At 40.8% G+C, this 21256-nt stretch overlaps 1 protein-coding gene across 5 annotated transcripts in view; it reads left to right on the top strand.

Moving 5' to 3' along the window:
* LOC135526552 (protein diaphanous homolog 2-like) overlaps positions 1-21256 on the top strand; it is a 728420-nt gene that overhangs the window by 411251 nt on the left and 295913 nt on the right. For all 5 annotated transcript variants that reach the window (XM_064955040.1, XM_064955039.1, XM_064955041.1 and 2 more), the window contains 2 exons: positions 684-785; positions 3044-3283. In XM_064955040.1, coding sequence (XP_064811112.1) covers positions 684-785; positions 3044-3283 — 342 coding nt within the window. The remainder of the gene's footprint in view (positions 1-683; positions 786-3043; positions 3284-21256) is intronic.

The raw sequence follows: 21256 nt of genomic DNA, 5'->3' as shown, positions 1-21256 counted from the left end.
TCCAAGGCAGATGATGCAAACCGACAAAGTCGGAATGAAAGTCTCCATTAATCGGCAGTGTTATTACGTGTTTGAACTGTGGTTCGCTGGAGCTCTTACTGAAGTTGTTCCCGTTGAGGTAAATAAATGGATACAGCAGCAAGAGCACTAGATTACCTGACCTTTTCCTACTCATCCTCCTACCTGCCGCTTCTCCTCTTTGTATTCCCATAGAAACAGTTAGTGTGCTAATTCCAAGATAAATGTAGATATGCAATATTTGTCTGAACCATGTCTGTTCCCTGCGGTGACGCTTATCTTGAAAGTACTGAATGTATGCAAAAATATCTCATAACCATCCACGCTCTGATGTACTGTACTGGTGTTTGTATGGAACCTTCCGATAATGATTCTAGCTTGGTGCTGTGTGGATGTTCCCAGTGCTGGGTCTTGATTCTAGCTTGGTTCTGTAGAGTCTTTTGTCTCCAAGCTGCCTGAGTGTTCTCTCAGGTGCATTTTGGTGTCCCTGCGGAGGCGAGCAGGGGGCAAACTGTACTGACAGGAACTGTGTGTGTTTATGCTTTTTGTGTCCGTAGGTGTCCATGAATCTGTGTCCTTTAAAATGTTTAAATCTTTCTGGACTGTAATGTGATTTTTGGATTCAAATAAAGCATTTAAATGTGTGTGTGTGTGTGTGTTTACAGAACCTGATAAAGAACCTACCAGAGCAGAAGGAGCTGAGCGCTCTGGCAGAACTGAAGAATGAGTACGAGGACCTATGTGAGCCTGAACAGTTTGGCATTGTGGTGAGTAGGTCTTACAAAATACATTTACATTTAAGTCATTTGGCAGACGCTCTTATCCAGAGCGACTTAAAAATATACCCTGTTTTACACACACTTACCGACATACGTACAGAGGAAAGGTTTTTCAATTGGTTATTGATAAGGATAGACCCCTCTCTCACTCCCCCTCTCTATCTCTCTCACCCCCTCTCTCCCCACTCTCACTCTCACCCCCTCTTTCCTTCCCTCATATTCCAGTGCACCACACACTACCTACTCTCATAACCACTCCCCTTTCCTCTCTTTCAATTATGTTCCCTTTCGTTTTGTCACACAGCAGACCCCCGCCCTTTCTTTTCTTGCTACTTCACACACCATTATATGTCTACCTCTTCATTAATTAAGGAGGTCAGTGTAGGGCCAAGACAGTAGGGAGGGGACTAGGAAATGAAGAATAGGACCATTGAGAGAGCAATTGGGGAATAGAAAAAGACGGCCTTGAGGCTTTATGCATTATCAGACCTATTCAATATCTTAAAGATCAAGAACGTTTCATAACTAGTCTGATGTGGTAGCCTACTCTTTGATTGACAGAAGCCATGATTTTGATAAATAATAAAGTGTGAAACTTGATTTCAATATAGTAGCTTAATTATGTGTCCTTGTGTTGTGAAAGTCACAGTGTCATTCCTGGCCGAAACAAATTCCATATTCTGGCATAAACCGTCAATATTGCCGAGTGATAGAATCATAGCCTTGGGCTTTGGATTCTCTGTAATAAAGTTAGTGCACTCTACTTCATAGTGAAGTCAGAACAGCTCAATGTTACACTCCAAGCCACTATAAGTGATTTAGTATGGTTGCCTCAAGCGCTAGCTGTAGTTGATGCTGAGGTTATACTTTGGCCTACAGTTGTATTTTTACGCTTTCTACAGAGTCATGTAGAAGTGAGTCTAAAGTGACTTTATTGTGTTATCTTACAATTACTTTTTTATACCACATTGATTTATCCAGAGCACATTATCATAGTACATTCCAGAAAACTTTATACATGTATATTTAGCTATATCTTTACATTTTCTTGTCAGTTTTACTCCTCCAGTTCGTTGTCTGAAAGATATTATTTTCAGTTAACCTAATGGGTTAAAAATAATATGATAACGTTAAATTGGGGAAGACCTGCAAATCAGTTTGTACCCATTCAGTAAAACTGGGTGGTGTCTATGTACCTGTGGCTCTTTGAGGATGTAATGAAGCAAGTTCCCCCATGATATCTATCGTAGAGCAATCACGGAAATATCGTGGAAATCCTGCTGGTGAAGCTACCTCATCAGGACCACCATGACACACAGAGGCTTCTAAGGGAAATAAGTCACTTTCACCCGTCACTGCCGCTAGAGCCGCCGCTCCCGCTAGAGCTGCCGCTCCCTCTAGAGCCGCCACTCCCGCTAGAGCCGCCGCTCCCGCTAGAGCCGCCGCTCCCGCTAGAGCCGCCGCTCCCGCTAGAGCCGCCGCTCCCGCTAGAGCCGCCGCTCCCTCTAGAGCCGCCGCTCCCGCTAGAGCCGCCGCTCCCGTTAGAGCCGCCGCTCCCGCTAGAGCCGCCGCTCCCTCTAGAGCCGCCGCTCCCTCTAGAGCCGCCGCTCCCTCTAGAGCCGCCGCTTCCTGCTAGAGCCGCCGCTCCCGCTAGAGCCGCCGCTCTATATATACTCACAATATGGGGCGGCAGGGTAGCCTAGAGGTTAGAGGGTTGGACTAGTAACCGGAAGGTTACCCCCGAGCTGGCAAGGTACGAATCTGTTGTTCTGCCCCTGAACAGGCAGTTAACCCACTGTTCCTAGGCCGTCATTGAAAATAAGAATTTGTTCTTAACTGACTTGCCTAGTTAAATAAACGTAAATAAATAAAAAAATAAACTCCCTCTAGAGCCGATTTCATCATACACAGAGAAATCAAATCAAGGGTAAGAGGACAATGACTTTGGTTTGACAACTTCCTCATCAACAAGAATACATTTGAGCTGTAATGAAACATTAGGACCAGGGAAAAACTGCCTCGCAGCGTCGAATTATACGGCATGTTGGTGGAAGTTGTCGCACCGGCACATCTCTCAACTGCTGACTATACAGACATTTGCATTAGAGCTCTTGCAATGCCACATTGGCCACACATTAAACAACATATAACTTATACATACTTAATTAGGACTTCATAGAGCCTTCATAAACCCTATGTAGGCTCGCTAAACTTTTCAAAACCAAATATTGCCATGTTTGTCCTAGATGAGCTCTGTGAAGCTGCTGCGCTCACGCCTCAACGGAATCCTTTTCAAGCTGACCTTCGAGGAGCAGGTGAACAACATCCGTCCGGACATCATGAATGTGACGTTCGCCTGCGAGGAGGTGAAGAAGAGTGACAGCTTCAGCAAGCTGCTGGAGATGGTGTTGCTGGTTGGCAACTACATGAACGCTGGCTCCCGGAATGCCCAGACATTTGGCTTCAACATCAGATTCCTCTGCAAGGTAGGTACTGCAAGGACTGTATGAGTTCATCCTCGACCTTTTCAGACATTCATCTTTTTTCTCTCTCTCTGACTGTATCGCTCTCTGACTGTCTCTCATTCTCTCTGACTCTCTCCCTTTCTCTCTGACTCTCTCCCTTTCTCTCTCTCTCTGACTGTCTCTCATTCTCTCTGACTCTCTCCCTTTCTCTCTCTCTGATTGTCTCTCTCTTTCCCTCTCACTATTTCTCTGTCTCTCTTGCCCGCTCCCTCTTTCTCTCTCTGACTGTCTCACTCTCTTTGACTCTCTCTCGCTCTCTTGACTGTCTCTCTCTCTCTCTCTCTCTCTCTGACTGTCTCTCACTCTCTCTCCCTGACTGTCTCTCTCTCCCTGACTGTCTCTCTCTCTCTGACTATGTCTCTCTCTCTCTGACTATGTCTCTCACTCTCTCTGACCATGTCTCTCACTCTCTTTGACAGTCTCTTGTTCTCTGACTCTCTCTCTCTTTCTCACTCTGACTGTCTATCTCTTTCTCTTTCTCGCTCTCCCTCTCTTTCTCTCAATTCAATTTCAAATCATTTTCAATTTAAGGGCTTTATTGGCATGGGAAACAAATTGTTATATTGCCAAAGCAAGTGAAATAGATAAACAAAATGTAAATAAATTAAAAACTATATACATTAAACATTACACTCACAATAGTTCCAAAATAATAAATACATTTCAAATGTCATATTGTGTCTATATACAGATAATAATGATGTAATGATGTGCAAATAGTTAAAGTACAAAAGGGAAAATAAATAAAACAAATATATACAGGATGTATTGACAATGGTGTTTGTTCTTCACTTGTTGCCCTTTTATTGTGGCAACATGTCACAGAGTTTTGATGCTGTGGTATTTCACCCAATAGATATGGGAGTTGATCAAAATTGGATTTGTTTTCAAATTCTTTGTGTGTCTGTGTAATCTGAGGGAAATATGTGTCTCTGATATGGTGCTGCATTTGGCAGGAGGTTAGGAAGTGCAGCTCAGTTTCCACCTCATTTTGTGGGCAGTGTGCACATAGCCTGTCTTCTCTTGAGAGCCAGGTCTGCCTTTGGCTGCCTTTCTCAATACCAAGGCTATGCTCACTGAGCCTGTACATAGACAGCAGAGCCCCAAGACCAGCTTGCTTAGGGGGCTCTTCTCCAGGTTAATTTCTCTGTTTGTGATGGCTTTGTTTTAGAAGGTTTGGGAATCACTTCCTTTTAGGTGGTTGTAGAATTTAATGACTCTTTTCTGAATTGTGATAATTAGAAGGTATTGGCCTAATTATGCTCTGCATGCATGCATTTGGTGTTTTATATTTTTGCAGAATTCTGCATGTGGAGTCTCAATTTTGTGTTTTCCCTATTTTGTGAATTATTGGTTGGTGAGAAAACCCCAGACCTCACAACCATAAAGGGCAATGGGTTCAAATCCTAATTGGTATGTCAAATTTTATGTTCCTTTTGATGGCATAGAAGACACTTGTTGCCTTGTCTCTCAGATCGTTCATAGCTTTGTGGAAGTTCCCTTTTGTGCTCATGTTTGGGCCGAGGTACACTACCGTTCAAATGTTTGGGGTCACTTAGATGTCCTTGTTTTTGAAAGGAAATCACATTATTTTCCATTAAAATAACATCAAATTGATCAGAAATACAGTGTAGACATTGCTAATGTTGTAAATAACTAGCACAGCTGTTAGCACAGCTGAAAACTGTTGTACTGATTTAAAGAAGCAATAAAACTGCCTAGAAGGCCATCCTCCCGGAGTCACCTCTTCACTGTTGATGTTGAGACTGGTGTTTTGCGGGTACTATTTATTGAAGCTGCCAGTTGAGGACTTGTGAGACGTCTGTTTCTCAAACTAGACACTCTAATGTACTTGTCCTCTTGCTCATTTGTGCACCGAGGCCTCCCACTCGTCTTTCTATTCTGGTTAGAGCCAGTTTGCACTGTTCTGTGGCCATTTTGAGCCAGTAATCGAACTCACAAATGCTGATGCTCCAGATACTCAACTTGTCTAAAGACGGACAGTTTTATTGCCTTTTTAGTCAGAACAACAGATCAATTTGATGTTATTTTAATGGACAAAAATGGTGCTTTTCTTTCAAAAACAAGGACATTTCTAAGTGACCCCAAGCTTTTGAACAGTAGTGCATGTATAGTTTTTTGTGTGCTCTATGGCAACAGTGTCTAGATGGAATTTGTATTTGTGGTCCTAGCAACTGGACATTTTTTATAACACCATTATTTTTGTCTTATTGAGATTTACTGTCAGGGCCCAAGGTCTGGCAGAATCTGTGCAGAAGATCTAGGTGCTGCTGTAAGCCCTCCTTGCTTGGGGACGGAAGCACCAGATCATCAGTAGACATTTGACTTCCGATTCTAGTAGGGTGAGGCCGTGTACTAACCCCTTTGCTCTGTGGAAAGAAATGTATGTTGTTTTATTTTGCCAATGTTAATCGCACACCTGTTTTTGGATTGTAATTTAGTCATATGTTTTTCACCCAACACTGCTTTCCATCAATTTGTATAGCAGGCCATCATGCCAAATTGAGTCAAAATATTTTTGGGGAAATCAACAAAGCATGAGAAGACTTTGCCTTTGTTTTGGTTTGTTTGTTTGTTTGTCAATTAGTGTGTGCACGGTGAATATGTGCTCTGTGGTATGGTAATTTGGTAAAAAGCCAATTTGACATTTGCTCAGTACATTGTTTTCACTGAGGAAATGTACGAGTCTGCTGTTAATGATAATGCAGAGTATTTTCCCAAGGTTGCTGTTGCTTCATATCCCACGATAGTTATTGGGGTCAAATTTGTCTCCACTGTTGTGGATTGGGGTGATCAGTCCTTTGTTCCAAATATTGGGGAAAATGCCAGAGCTGAGGATTATGTTGATGACTTTAAGTATAGCCAATTGGAATTTGTGGTCTGTGTATTTTATCATTTCATTGAGGATACCATCAACCACAGGCCTTTTTGGGTTGGAGGGTTTGTATTTTGTCATGTTGCTCATTCAATGCAATTGGAGAATCCAGTGTCTTCTGGTAGTCTTTAATAGTTGATTCTAAGAATTTTTTTCAATCATGTATATGTTTTTGCTGTTTGTTCTTTGTTATAGAGCCAAAACAATTGGAGAAGTGATTTATCCACACATCTCCGTTTTGGATAGATAACTCTTTGTTGTTGTTTTCCAATTTTCCCAGAAGTGGTTAGATTCTATGGATTCTTCAATTACATTGAGCTGATTTCTGACGTGCTGTTCCTTCGTTTTCCATCGTGTATTTCTGTATTGTTTTAGTGATTCACCATAGTGAAGGCTCAGGTTTCCTGGGTCTCTATGTTTTTGATTGGATAGGTTTCTCAATTTCTTTCTCAGGTTTTTGCATTCTTTGTCAAACCATTTGTCATTGTTGTTCATTTTCTTAGGTTGTCTGCTTGGCATTTTTAGATTTGATAGGGAAGCTCAGATGTGTATTATACTGTTTAGGTTTTCTACTGCTAATTTTACACCTTCACTTTTACAGTGAAACATTTTTGTCCAAGAAATTGTCTAGAAGGGATTTATTTTGTTGTTGACTGTTTGTTTTTTGGTAGATTTCCACACTACTTCCCTTCCATCAATAGTATTTCTTAATATTATTAATATCCTTTGACTTTGATAACTCATGATTGAGCATATCTTTGTTCAGGTTGAGTAGGATTTTGATGTGATCTGATAGGGGTGTCAGTGGACTGACTGTGAACGCTCTAAGATACATTGGGTTGAGGCCAGTGATAAAGTAGTCTACAGTACTACTGCTAAGAGATGAGCTATAGGTGTACCTACCAAAGGAGTCCACTCAAAGCCTACAATTGACTCTGTACATACCCCGCATCCGACAGAGCACTCCACCTCCAAATCAATCCGGCTCCAGAGTACAGGCCTCAGTGTAACACTCATTCCTTCGATGATAAACGCGAATCCGACCATCACCCTGATCAGGCAAAACCACGACTCGTCAGTGAAGAGCACTTTTGGCCAGTCCTGTCTGGTACAGCGACGTTGGGTTTGTGCCCATAGGCAACTTTGTTACCTGTGATGTCTGGTGAGTACCTACCCCCCTTACAACATGCCTACAAGCCCCCAGTCCAGCCTCTCTCAGCCTATTGCACACCGTCTGAACACTGATGTAGGGATTGTGCATTCCTGGTGTAACTTGGGCAGTTGTTGTTGCCATCCTGTACCTGTCCCGCAGGTGTGATGTTTGGCTGTACCGATCCTGTGCAGTTGTTGTTACATGTGGTCTGCCACTGCGAGGACAATCAGCTGTCCGTCCTGTTTCCCTGTAGCAATGTCTTAGGTGTCTCACAGTACAGATATTGCCATTTATTGCCCTGGCCACATCTGCAGTCCTCATGCCTCCTTGCAGCATGCCTAAGGCATCTTTATGCAGATGAGCAGGGACCCTGGGCATCTCTCTTTTGGTGTTTTTCAGAGTCAATAGAAAGGCCTCTTTAGTGTCCTAAGTTTTCAGAACTGTGACCTTAATTGCCTACCGTCTGAAAGCTGTTAGTGTCTTAACGACCGTTCCACAGGTGTAGGTTAATTAATTGTTTATGGTTCATTGAACAATCATGGGAAACAGTGTTTAAACCCTTTGCAATGAAGATCTGTGAAGTTATCTTTGAAAGACCGGTCCTGAAAAAGGGACATTTCTTTTTTTGCTGAGTTTAAGTACCACACATGAGTACATTTTTCTCTGTTGAGATCATTTCCTTATTAATTTCTAGCCAGATGTAAAATGTTCCTGTGTTGACTAATTTAATAGTGGTTTAGGTCTGCTCTATAACAAATTAGCATACCCCCTGAGTCTCTTCCCTATTTCACACCTGGTATTTTGGTGGATGGGACTACTTGTAGGATGACAATGTCTGTATTTCCAATTTAATTGATGAAGTCTGGGGTCCTGCTCTTTAGGCAGACCTTGTATATTCAAGGATGAGTAAAAACGTTGTGTTCCATAGTGTTGTTTTTTTGTGTGATTTGGGCCCGGACCACTCTCTCTCTCTCTCTCTTGCTTTCTCTGTCTTTCTCTCTGTCTCTGTCTCGCACATTGATGATAGAGTAGAGTGCATGCCAACATCAGACACTTGCGTTGTGTTTTGTGGTGTGTCCTAGCAATACAGAAGTTTCCCAAATTGCCCTTAGGTAGAGAAACACACTCACACAGAAAATAATTCAGAAGTGATGTCCTCCATCCATTCTCAGATGTGCTACTTAGTCAATGTTTGTTTTAATTAAAGACATCCAGTATAGCATTGCAACAGTTGTGAAAGACTCAAACTTCTGGCATGTACATTTGTTTTGTACTGCACACACAGGTCAATCATAAGACCAAGTTAAACTTAATGAATTATAAACTATGGATTTATGAAATAAGTGATTATTGGTACATTTTATTAAACATTCATTTTATTTGAAATGGTTGACATCCATAATAATAAAACTAGTTTTATAACCATTTTAATCAGCTGGTCACATGCTTCTGATCAAACATGTATTTTAACAACACTTTGGCTTTTTGTGGAGGCTAGTAATCATAGCCTGTACTAATAATACATCTAGAGGGCCCATAAAGAGTAGTACAATGCAGTACATGTGACTGTTAGCATTGAAAACCCAGCATGTGTCTCAAATGACACACTAATTCCTACATAGTGCACTACATTTGATCAACACCTTATGGGCCCTGGTCAAAACTAGTGCACTATATAGGAAATACAGTGCCATTCGGGATGCACCCCAGCCTCACGTTGGTCTTCCTGCAGGTTGGGTCCGAATCAGAGTGAAGTGTCTGGTGTGATGAGACCGGCCCTAACCCCATGAGGCTGATTGGCCCATTATTGATGGACAGGGAAGAAAATGTCCACATTCTCAACTCGGGTCAATCAACTAAATGGCCCCTGAGTGGTGGGTCCCAGCTACCTAATGGGCTCATCAAGGAGGTTGTGCAGGGGAAAGGCGAGAGCTGACCCTGTCACCTCCCCAGACTATCCCTTGTGTTCCTGCCAAGACTGAGGGACACGGACATGGAGTCCCCCAGGGGCCTATGCTGGAGCCAGTGCAGCTACCTGAATATTGGCTTTGGTTTAGTGATAAAGGTTGGTTATATGAGTCAGTATAAGGTGTGGGGTGAGGAGAAGGTTAACGCAAGCCATTATTGTGTTGGATGCACTCTACTATGCCCCCCCCCCCACGACGTGAAGGATTTGTTTGATGAATGAAGGGATTGTGTGTATTCCTCTCGTTTCTCAGACGCCAGGGTATCAGTTACATGCAACAGTGATGTATTTTGTAGACAACATCTTCTGAAGATGGAGAATCCAGCCTGTCTTCGAAAGGAAGTCGTGAGACAATGGACACGCTCGTTCTGTTTTGTTATTGAAGCATATTTATAGTGACGTTGGAAACAGCTGTCGTGTAATTACTCATATTCGCTGAACGGTATTTCTGTTGTGTTTTATCACTGACTTACTTAAAAGAAAACTCTTCAGACTTACCATTACTTTAATTGGTTGCCTATTTTAAGTAACTGTTGGCAGGTTTTTCCTTCAGCTTATGTTAAACAAAACAGGTTGTCACTTTAATTAATTTGAGTAATTTGAATGTTTTTAATTTAAATGGAAATGTCACGCCCCCTGTCCTATAATGAACCTGTGTCCTTGACAAAGGGAACATTATCGAAAATTACCGCCCGTAAAACATTTGGAAGCTTCCGAAGGTAATACCAACGGCAATTATCATAAATGTCATTCACGACGAGATGATACCACAGTTCTATGTGTTTTCATAGAAGATCAGATCAACGGAGAGGAACTTTCTTCATGCTTCCTTGATAATCAGACCTTCCTGAACCTGGTCATCTTCTTGCTTGGGACATTGACATCCAGGGTGTTTTAAGCTTCAGTTCATTTTTATCTAATCGAGAGCAGAAAGAATAGAATAAAGAACAAAAAATAGCGTATGACTTCAGCCTGCACTGCTTTGGATTCTTGGCTCCTTGTCATCGACTTCTCACAAAAACCAACTTCTGTGGAGGAGATTTGACATCTTTCAGGAAAGGTAGACTCAGAGGAATGCACACAGAGATTACAGCAACTTCAAATAAAGTGAGGGGGAAAAATGTGCAGGGAAGCCTTACTGTTCGGTCAGAGCGGCTTTCAAAGCCGTAAGCTAAAAAAAGGGCTTTAAATTAGACAGTAAGATAATTAACGTGTGATTTTTCTCTCACCTTTTGGGGACCCAGAATATACATAATTCATCTTAATATATAGGCTATAGAGAGGAGTTAGTGGGAGGGTGCTCTCTGAACAACCATGGCTGATATGTCATTATGGTTTAATTATAAGGAGAGTCCTCTCTATTTTATCATCAAGGGTTTATTAAGGGCACTGAATGGAAAAATTCTGATTTTGTTTACATTTTGTTTATTTGTTATTATGTTATTATGTTGTTTACCAGTACAATGAGCAATGAGAACAGTGATCACTGTTGTTTACCAGTACAACGAGAACAGTAATCTGTTGTTTACCAGTACAATAAGAATATGAAACTGTTGTTTACCAGTACAATGAGAACAGTAATCTGTTGTTTACCAGTACAATAAGAATATGAAACTGTTGTTTACCAGTACAATGAGAACAGTGATCACTGTTGTTTACCAGTACAATGAGAACAGTAATATGTTGTTTACCAGTACAATAAGAATATGAATCTGTTGTTTACCAGTACAATGAGAACAAGTAATCACTGTTGTTTACCAGTACAATGAGAACAGTAATCACTGTTGTTTGCCAGTACAATGAGAACAGTAATCACTGTTGTTGACCAGTACAATGAGAACAATAATCAATGTTGTTTACCAGTACAATGAGAACAATAATCACTGTTGTGTACCAGTACAATGAGAACAGTAATCACTGTTGTTGACCAGTACAATGAGAACAATAATCAATGTTGTTTACCAGTACAATGAGAACAATAATCACTGTTGTGTACCAGTACAATGAGAACAATAATCACTGTTGTGTACCAGTACAATGAGAACAGTAATCACTGTTGTTTACCAGTACAATGAGAACATTAGTTTAGGTTCTTTGCCAGTACAATGTAAACAGTGATCACTGTTGTTTACCAATTCAATGAGAACAGTAATATGTTGTTTACCAGTACAATGACAACATTAATCTATGTTGTTTACCAGTACAACAAGAACATTAATCTATGTTGTTTGCCAGTGCAATGAGAACATTAATCTATGTTGTTTGCCAGTGCAATGACAACATTAATCTATGTTGTTTACCAATACAATGACAAGATTCATCTTTGGTGTTTACCAGTTCAATGACAGCAGTAATATGTTGTTTACCAATACAATAACAACATTAATCTCTGTTTACCATTACATTAAGAACATTAATCTGTGTTTTTTACCAGTACACTACGAACATTAATCTATGTTGTTTACCAGTACAATGACAACATTAATCTCTGTTGTTTACCAGTGCAATGAGAACATTAATCTATGTTGTTTACCAGTACAATGAGAACATTAATCTATGTTGTTTACCAGTGCAATGAGAACATTAATCTATGTTGTTTGCCAGTGCAATGACAACATGAATCTATGTTGTTTACCAATACAATGACAATATTCATCTTTGTTGTTTACCAGAACAATGCCACAACTAATCTGCTTTTTACCATTACATTGACAACATTAATATTTGTTGTTTACCATTACAATGACAACATTAATCGTTGTTGTTCACCAATACAATGGGAACAGTAATCTCTGGTGTTTACCAGTTCAATGACAACAGTAATATGTTGTTTACCAATACAATAACAACATTAATCTCTGTTTACCATTACAATAAGAACATCAATCTGTGTTGTTTACCAGTACACTACGAACATTAATCTATGTTGTGTACCAGTACAACGAGAACAGTAATCACTGTTGTGTACCAGTACAATGAGAACAGTAATCACTGTTGTTTACCAATACAATGAGAACATTAATCACTGTTGTTTACCAGTACAATGAGAACAGTAATCACTGTTGTTTACCAGTACAATGAGAACAATAATCACTGTTGTTTACCAATACAATGAGAACAGTAGTCACTGTTGTGTACCAGTACAATGAGAACAGTAATCACTGTTGTTTACCAGTACAATGAGAACAATAATCACTGTTGTTTACCAATACAATGAGAACAGTAGTCACTGTTGTGTACCAGTACAATGAGAACAGTAATCACTGTTGTTTACCAGTACAATGAGAACAATAATCACTGTTGTTTATCAGTACAATGAGAACAGTAGTCACTGTTGTGTACCAGTACAATGAGAACAGTAATCACTGTTGTTTACCAGTACAATGAGAACAATAATCACTGTTGTTTATCAGTACAATGAGAACAGTAGTCACTGTTGTGTACCAGTACAATGAGAACAGTAATCACTGTTGTTTATCAGTACAATGAGAACAGTAGTCACTGTTGTGTACCAGTACAATGAGAACAGTAATCACTGTTGTTTACCAGTACAATGAGAACAATAATCACTGCTGTTTATCAGTACAATGAGAACAGTAGTCACTGTTGTGTACCAGTACAATGAGAACAATAATCACTGTTGTTTATCAGTACAATGAGAACAGTAATCACTGTTGTTTACCAGTACAATGAGAACAGTAATCACTGTTGTTTATCAGTACAATGAGAACAGTAATCACTGTTGTTTACCAGTACAATGACAACAGTAATATGTTGTTTACCAATACAATAACAACATTAATCTCTGTTTACCATTACAATAAGAACATCAATCTGTGTTGTTTACCAGTACACTACGAACATTAATCTATGTTGTGTACCAGTACAATGAGAACAGTAATCACTGTTGTGTACCAGTACAATGAGAACAATAATCACTGTTGTTTACCAATACAATGAGAACAGTAGTCACTGTTGTGTACCAGTACAATGAGAACAGTAATCACTGTTGTTTACCAGTACAATGAGAACAATAATCACTGTTGTTTATCAGTACAATGAGAACAGTAGTCACTGTTGTGTACCAGTACAATGAGAACAGTAATCACTGTTGTTTATCAGTACAATGAGAACAATAATCACTGTTGTGTACCAGTACAATGAGAACATTAATCTATGTTGTTTACCAGTACAATGAGAAAATTAATCTATGTTGTTTTACAGTATAATAAGAACAGTAATCTATGTTGTTTACCAGTGCAATGAGAACATTAATCTATGTTGTTTACCAGTACAATGAGAACATTAAGCTATCTTGTTTTACAGTACAATAAGAGTATTAATTTTGTTTTACCAGTCCAATAAGAACATTAATCTCTTGAGATCCAACTAGTACTTCCTCCTGTGATGTTTTAGACATTCTCATCTCAGAATCCTGAGTAGTAAATGATATTCATTCATTAGCATCTGTCCACCCTCTTTATACCAGATTCTGTACTTTTTATTTTACCAAGAAAAATAAGTAATTCCTCTTATTTTACTTAGCATTCTGATCCAATTCCCATAATTTGACCAAAGACTGACAGAAGATGTTCCTATAATGTAGAACAATATTTTGGATTGACAGATGTTTCTCACGACATACCATTTCGATTCAGATGTTGCTCTTGGACACATCTACTGTACTATATGCACCATCCTCTATCCACCTCTAATAACCTGGCCATAGCCCGGGGTGTAGCCTGAGGGCTCAATGATTTTCACTTGTCACTCTCCCAAAACAAACCCGGAGCTTAGGCAGTGTGTTGAGGTCTGAGATTGTCGCTGGAGTCCAGGCTCATTGCCACTGGCGCTCAAGAAGGTCCAAAGTGCCAACGGCCACTCAGCCCCACTGCCATGATACCCAGAGCCATTGCTCGATCGCCCACAATGGCACACACACACACACACACACACACACACACACACACACACACACACACACACACACACACTTGCATACAGGAGCATGCACACATGCACGTACAAGTACACACACAAACACACATACACACACACACACACACCTTCTCTACTCAACCAGGAATAAGCAAATTACATCGGAGCGAAGATCCACGATGTAATACTTTGTCAAAGAGAGCCGGGCTGGAGAACTCCTTTGGCGAAAGTTAAATAGAGCAATCAGGGTTTGACAATACTTCTGTTGGCATGAGGGTTCTATATTCCCATTGCTACTTTTGTCTTTTATTATTTAATTGTTCCTTTATTTATATATTTCCCTTCAACATCTTGGCGGATGCCCATTATCATGCAGGCAGCCAATATCTTGCAATATAGAATGAGCACATGCCGGTATACTAACTAGCTAGGGGCTTGGTGGTGTGTTACCTCATGGCCATATCCTATATCAAACAAACTCCCCTCACATAGAATGTGACTAACACAAGGAAAAATCCCATTTGGCCCATCTGTTTGGTATGGTGAAATTCACGTAAATAAGTAGTCATAAATCGGAAGTAATGAAACTAATTGTGACGCTTCATCTTCTATTCCTAATTGCAGGACTAATTTCACCATGTGACTTTGGTGTTCTGTAATAGTATATTGGAAATGACTCGCCAGACCCTGCATAGTTGGAAGTAAAAATGTACTTTGTAAACTTGGCTTCATTAGTTCTTCAAGTTGCCAACACTGCAGGCAATAAGACATATCATGGTCATCCATGTCTCTAGACTTGACTCTGTTTTAACATATCACCATATGGGTGACGCTATTGTCTTGATGCCTCATTTCAAAGTAACTGTTCCGTGTAAGTTATCCCTGCATGAACCCTCTGAAGCTTGCAGAGTGGAACATCATTTAGTGTTTTCAAAAGGTGTGTATGTATTTGTGTGTGTATGTGCATGTTTGTTCGTTTGTGTGTGTGTGTGTGTGTGTGTGTGTGTGTGGCGCGTGAATGGTTCTCTGTGTGTGTGTGTTTGTGTGTGCATGGGTCTGTGTGTGTGCATGGGTCTCTCTCGTGTGTGTGTGTGTGTGATAGTAATTCCATTCACTGGGGGAAAGTGGAGGTGAGAGAGACTAAACAAGGCCGGAGGGGGGTGAGAGATTCTCTCTGCTGGAGAAAATAGTGGAACATCATAACACAAAGCAAATTAGATCAATCCATTTTAGAATATGATTAGACACAGAGCTCACATATCTCTTGAGTGGTGTGCCTCAGTAATTCAGACAGAGCTCACATAGCTACTGAGGGGTGTGCCTCAGGAATTCTAACAGAGCTCACATAGCTATTGAGGGGTATACCTCAGGAATTCAAACAAGATCTACCTATATACGGTGGAATAACAAGGGATACTGGTGGTATTTGATGGATAATTTGTCCTAGACCCTAAACCCTTTCTAAAGTTGGCATAAACCAAATGCTATGCCATATGCATATGCCTTATGAATTGTTGTGTGAGTATTTGAGAGGTTTGGTTTGATACTGATACAAATTGCTGTGTTGGATCCATGTAAATATAAAGGGTGTCAGTTGGTGGCATAATGGATGGACATTTGAGTGTACCCATGCCTCGGTTGACACTATACAGGTAAATACAATGTAATAGTTATATATATTTTTCATTTTTTTTATTTCACCTTTATTTAACCAGGTAGGCAAGTTGAGAACAAGTTCTCATTTACAATTGTGATCTGGCCAAGATAAAGCAAAGCAGTTCGACACATACAACAGCACAGAGTTACACATGGAGTAAAACAAACATACATTCAATAAATAATACAGTAGAAAATAAGTCTATATACAATGTGAGCAAATGAGGTGAGATAAGGGAGGTAAAGGCAAAAAAAGGCCATGGTGGCGAAGTAAATACAATATAGCAAGTAAAACACTGAAATGGTAGATTTGCAGTGGAAGAATGTGCAAGGTAGAGATAGAAATAATGGGGTGCAAAGGAGCAAAATAAATGCAGTAGGGGGAGAGGTAGTTCTTTGGGCTAAATTATAGATGGGCTATGTACAGGTGCAGTGATCTGTGAGCTGCTCTGACAGCTGGTGCTTAAGGCTAGTGAGGGAGATAAGTGTTTCCATTTTCAGAGATTTTTTTAGTTTGTTCCAGTCATTGGCAGCAGAGAACTGGAAGGAGAGGCGGCCAAAGGAAGAATAGGTTTTGGGGGTGACCAGAGAGATATACCTGCTGGAGCGCGTGTTACAGGTGGGTGCTGCTATGGTGACCAGCGAGCTGAGATAATGGTGGATTTTACCTAGCAGGGTCTTGTAGATGACCTGGAGCCCAGTGTGTTTGGCGACGAGTATGAAGCGAAGGTGGGCAGTGGTGGGTAGTATATGGGGCTTTGGTGACAAAACGGATGGCACTGTGATAGACTGCATCTAATTTGTTGAGTAGGATGTTGGAGGCTATTTTGTAAATGACATCGCCGAAGTCGAGGATAGGTAGGATGGTCAGTTTTACAAGGGTATGTTTGGCAGCATGAGTGAAGGATGCTTTGTTGTGAAATAGGAAGCCAATTCTAGATTTAACTTTGGATTTGAGATGTTTGATGTGTCTGGAAGGAGAGTTTACAGTCTAAACAGACACCTAGGTATTTGTAGTTGTCCACGTATTCTAAGTCAGAACCGTGCAGAGTAGTGATGTTGGATGGCGCGTTCGAAAATAAACACCTTCATTGGACCAGCATCTTTGCTGAATCTACAGGATTAGCCTTTCAAATGTGACCAGCAGTTGGGACATCAATTAATAAAGTGGATATAGATAATTAGAAAAAAAAGTAAATGGAAGTTCAACAGTTACTGTATGTGTGTTTGCTTAGTAGTTAGCTGAAATTCACTACGATTGTGTATTTTCTACTTTGATTGCAAACTTTCTGTACTGCTAACATTCACTTCCTGTAATTTTTGCTCTGGCGCTGATCCAATGACTGTTTATTTTAGCTTCTGCATTGAATTATTATCTTGTCTTAATTTTCTCTATCATAAACCTAGACCCATACCATGAAGTAAAAGCAGGAAGTGTATCCTTCAGTCTGTGCTGTGATTTGTTGAGTAAACTGAAATGACAAAAAAATGCATTATGTTCCATGAGCCACATTAGTTAGCATAATTTCTATGAACATTCTACATTACCATGGCAGCCAGGATCAGTTGGATGCCAAAGAAATACCAGGTATTCCCATGAGTTTACCAGTCAAATTGCCAAGGTTAGTGCTTCCAAGCCCGTTCTGTTAATTCTATTTATATTGTTGGATCCTCACAATGAAATAAGCAATGATTAATCTATTCATGGGTTACTTCACAATATTGTTTTGAACGTTCATTTTGGACTTATGCCCGACTAAGCATTCTCCTCAATGCATTGTTAATGAGTGCTGATAGAGATTGCATCAAAAGTGCATTACAGTGGCTTGTAAATACCATGACATTCAAAAGGAGGCGAATAATTAGTAGGAAAACCTTCTGTCATCATTTTGATGTCACCTGATTGACTTTAGATCCACTATGATGTTAGCTAGTTAGCTAAGATTGAGGAGAGGCCACTGGATTTTAGCTATCAAATGTTAGCATTGCTAGCTATTTTTAACAAACTTTGCTAGCTAATGATAACATTGCCATCTGTCTATAGTAAATTTGACGACATGATCGTTTTTGTTAATTATCAACATTGTTTCCTACTAAATATTTGACTACTTTAGCAATGTCATTGTATTTCCAGGCACTATATTAATTTAGACAAAACAGTAGTTAGCCTCTGTCCAGAATGATTGGGCTTGTCGCCACTTCAGGGCACCACTATGGCACCACTGGTAGAGGGCGCCTTGAAAACGTTCATAACAATGGCATGATGTGACGGAGGTGCAACCTGTGAATTAGACACAGTTATACATAGCACAACCTGTACCACATTGATTTATACAGTATTGTTTTAGTTTTATATATGTGAGTCACATTAGAGGAACTAATTAATGTTTTGGTCTCCCGCAGATTGTGTGTGTGTGTGTGTGTGTGTGTGTGTGTGTGTGTGTGTGTGTGTGTGTGTGTGTGTGTGTGTGTGTGTGTGGTAGTTATTCCTGAAGAGGCGCCTACACTCTCGGCCTTGGCAGAGTCCTATTTTGTCTATGGTCCTCACCTCACTGTGGTAATCAGCTTGCAGTTCTGTCAGATAAACGTAATGACTGCCTAATCACTGGAAACCAAAGCGTTTCACCGCGTAAAGGGAGCGAACTGCACAGTGCTCAGTAGATGTCAGTGGCTGTCTACGAACTGCATTGTGCATAGATGTCAGTGGCTGTCTACGAACTGCATTGTGCATAGATGTCAGTGGCTGTCTACGAACTGCACTGTGCATAGATGTCAGTGGCTGTCTACGAACTGCACTGTGCTCAGTAGATGTCAGTGGCTGTCTACAAACTGCATTGTGCTCAGTAGATGTCAGTGGCTGTCTATAAACTGCACTGTGCGCAGTAGATGTCAGTGGCTGTCTACGAACTGCACTATGCTCAGTAGATGTCAGTGGCTGTCTACGAACTGCACTATGCTCAGTAGATGTCAGTGGCTGTCTAGGAACTGCACTGTGCATAGATGTCAGTGGCTGTCTACGAACTGCACTGTGCTCAGTAGATGTCAGTGGCTGTCTAGGAACTGCACTGTGCTCAGTAGATGCCAGTGGCTGTCTAGGAACTGCACTGTGCTCAGTAGATGCCAGTGGCTGTCTAGGAACTGCACTATGCTCAGTAGATGCCAGTGTCTGTCTAGGAACTGCACTATGCTCAGTAGATGTCAGTGGCTGTCTAGGAACTGCACTGTGCATAGATGTCAGTGGCTGTCTAGGAACTGCACTGTGCTCAGTAGATGTCAGTGTCTGTCTAGGAACTGCACTGTGCTCAGTAGATGTCAGTGTCTGTCTAGGAACTGCACTGTGCTCAGTAGATGTCAGTGTCTGTCTAGGAACTGCACTGTGCTCAGTAGATGTCAGTGGCTGTCTAGGAACTGCACTGTGCTCAGTAGATGCCAGTGGCTGTCTAGGAACTGCACTGTGCTCAGTAGATGTCAGTGGCTGTCTAGGAACTGCACTATGCTCAGTAGATGCCAGTGTCTGTCTAGGAACTGCACTGTGCTCAGTAGATGCCAGTGGCTGTCTAGGAACTGCACTGTGCTCAGTAGATGCCAGTGTCTGTCTAGGAACTGCACTGTGCTCAGTAGATGCCAGTGTCTGTCTAGGAACTGCACTGTGCTCAGTAGATGCCAGTGGCTGTCTAGGAACTGCACTGTGCTCAGTAGATGTCAGTGGCTGTCTATAAACTGCACTGTGCTCAGTAGATGCCAGTGGCTGTCTAGCCTCCTCCTCCACCCCAGGCCTGCAGCCCTGCTTTGGCCCAAGGTTAAAGAGCCTGGACACCTCTTTATCTCATTAACAGAAATTATGAAAAATAGCCAAGATGGCAGATATTCCCAGCATAGCATTGTGAGGGGAGCTGGAATCCATTAGCTATCTGAGAAGTTGTTTATTATTGTGCCCTTTTCACACTACTGAGCCAACACAGTACGTTTTGGGTCCACCCTACAGTGGGAATCAGGTACCAGTTGATACTTTAGTTTTGTCCTTTAGTGTACTTAAACTGCTGATGTTATTTCAGGACATGACAAGCAGATGCATAACCATGTGTAGCTGTCAACTATAACCAGACTGTGTTAATTCACTGTGTTATTTGCTGAGGCTGGTGTTTGATTATGTAGAGTGCTGTTGTATTGTATAATTCACTGGGCCCAGACCTTGAACATTTGATATGAAATGTACTACTCTCTGATTCTTGTCCTTTCCCACAGCATACTGCTGATCTGAGCTATCAGATGAGAAGAGCATAGATGCACGTTTGCATGTGGTAATGACAGTTTGGGGTGTAACAAAAAAAAACAAATTAAAATGTATTAAATTAAATTGTGATTTTTACCCTATGTGAGCAGATGATTGGTCCTCATCTAATGAAAGTGTGTGTTTGTGCTCACATTTGTGAGTGTGTGTGTAGGCATGGCTGACTGCGGTGTTTATATGGCAAGAATATTGTTGGAATGGGGTTGCAGAGGTGGGTAGTGCTAATTAGCTCTCACAACATGCAGTTCCAGCAGCATGGCAGTCACAGTGGGTAATCAATATGGAACAAGTTTCTTATGCACTGAAGTGGAGATATTGGCGCACACACACAAACACAAGGTAGGACAACATGTAAACACACACACACTTGGCTGGCACAGTATTTCTCTCCAGACTCCTTATACATGGGACTGTGCCAGCATCTTCCTTTTTTTATTTTGTAAAGACTGGTGTGTCCACAATTCAGCAGGGGGCCGCAGCTCTTTGCTCCATTTTATACACAGCTGTGTTTTAATATAGGACTACATGCTTCCCCTGTAACATGCCCCAGTGTGCGGACTGCATGTCATTCTTAAACACCGCTGTGTGCCCTGGCCCTATTCTTGTACACTAATATATATTGACAGCATGATTTATCATTGGACAATAGGCATCTGCTAAGCTAATTACCACCCACTCTGCCAACCCAGGGCATCTTGTTTGTATGAGGGACACCTGTGGACCAGCCAGAGAAGAATCAGAATCAACACACTCTAGATTTGGTGGCAGTCATTACAGTGACAGAAATAGGTTGAAGTACATCATTTCACTAATGTAGCAGTAATATTTGCATTCCCTACATCCATGTAGAATGACTTCTAAGATGTCAAATTACCTCGAGCTCAGTGTGTCACTTTTGTTTTTTCTCCTTCACTTCTATGACCATTAGCAAACCAGAGAGCTATAATAACTTCTATGACCATTAGCAAACCAGAGAGCTATAATATCTTCTATGACCATTAGCAAACCAGAGAGCTATAATAACTTCTATGACC

The sequence above is a fragment of the Oncorhynchus masou genome, chromosome 32, assembly GCF_036934945.1.
Source record: "Oncorhynchus masou masou isolate Uvic2021 chromosome 32, UVic_Omas_1.1, whole genome shotgun sequence".
NCBI lineage: Eukaryota > Metazoa > Chordata > Actinopteri > Salmoniformes > Salmonidae > Oncorhynchus > Oncorhynchus masou.
This window is presented reverse-complemented; position numbering and strand designations above follow the sequence as displayed.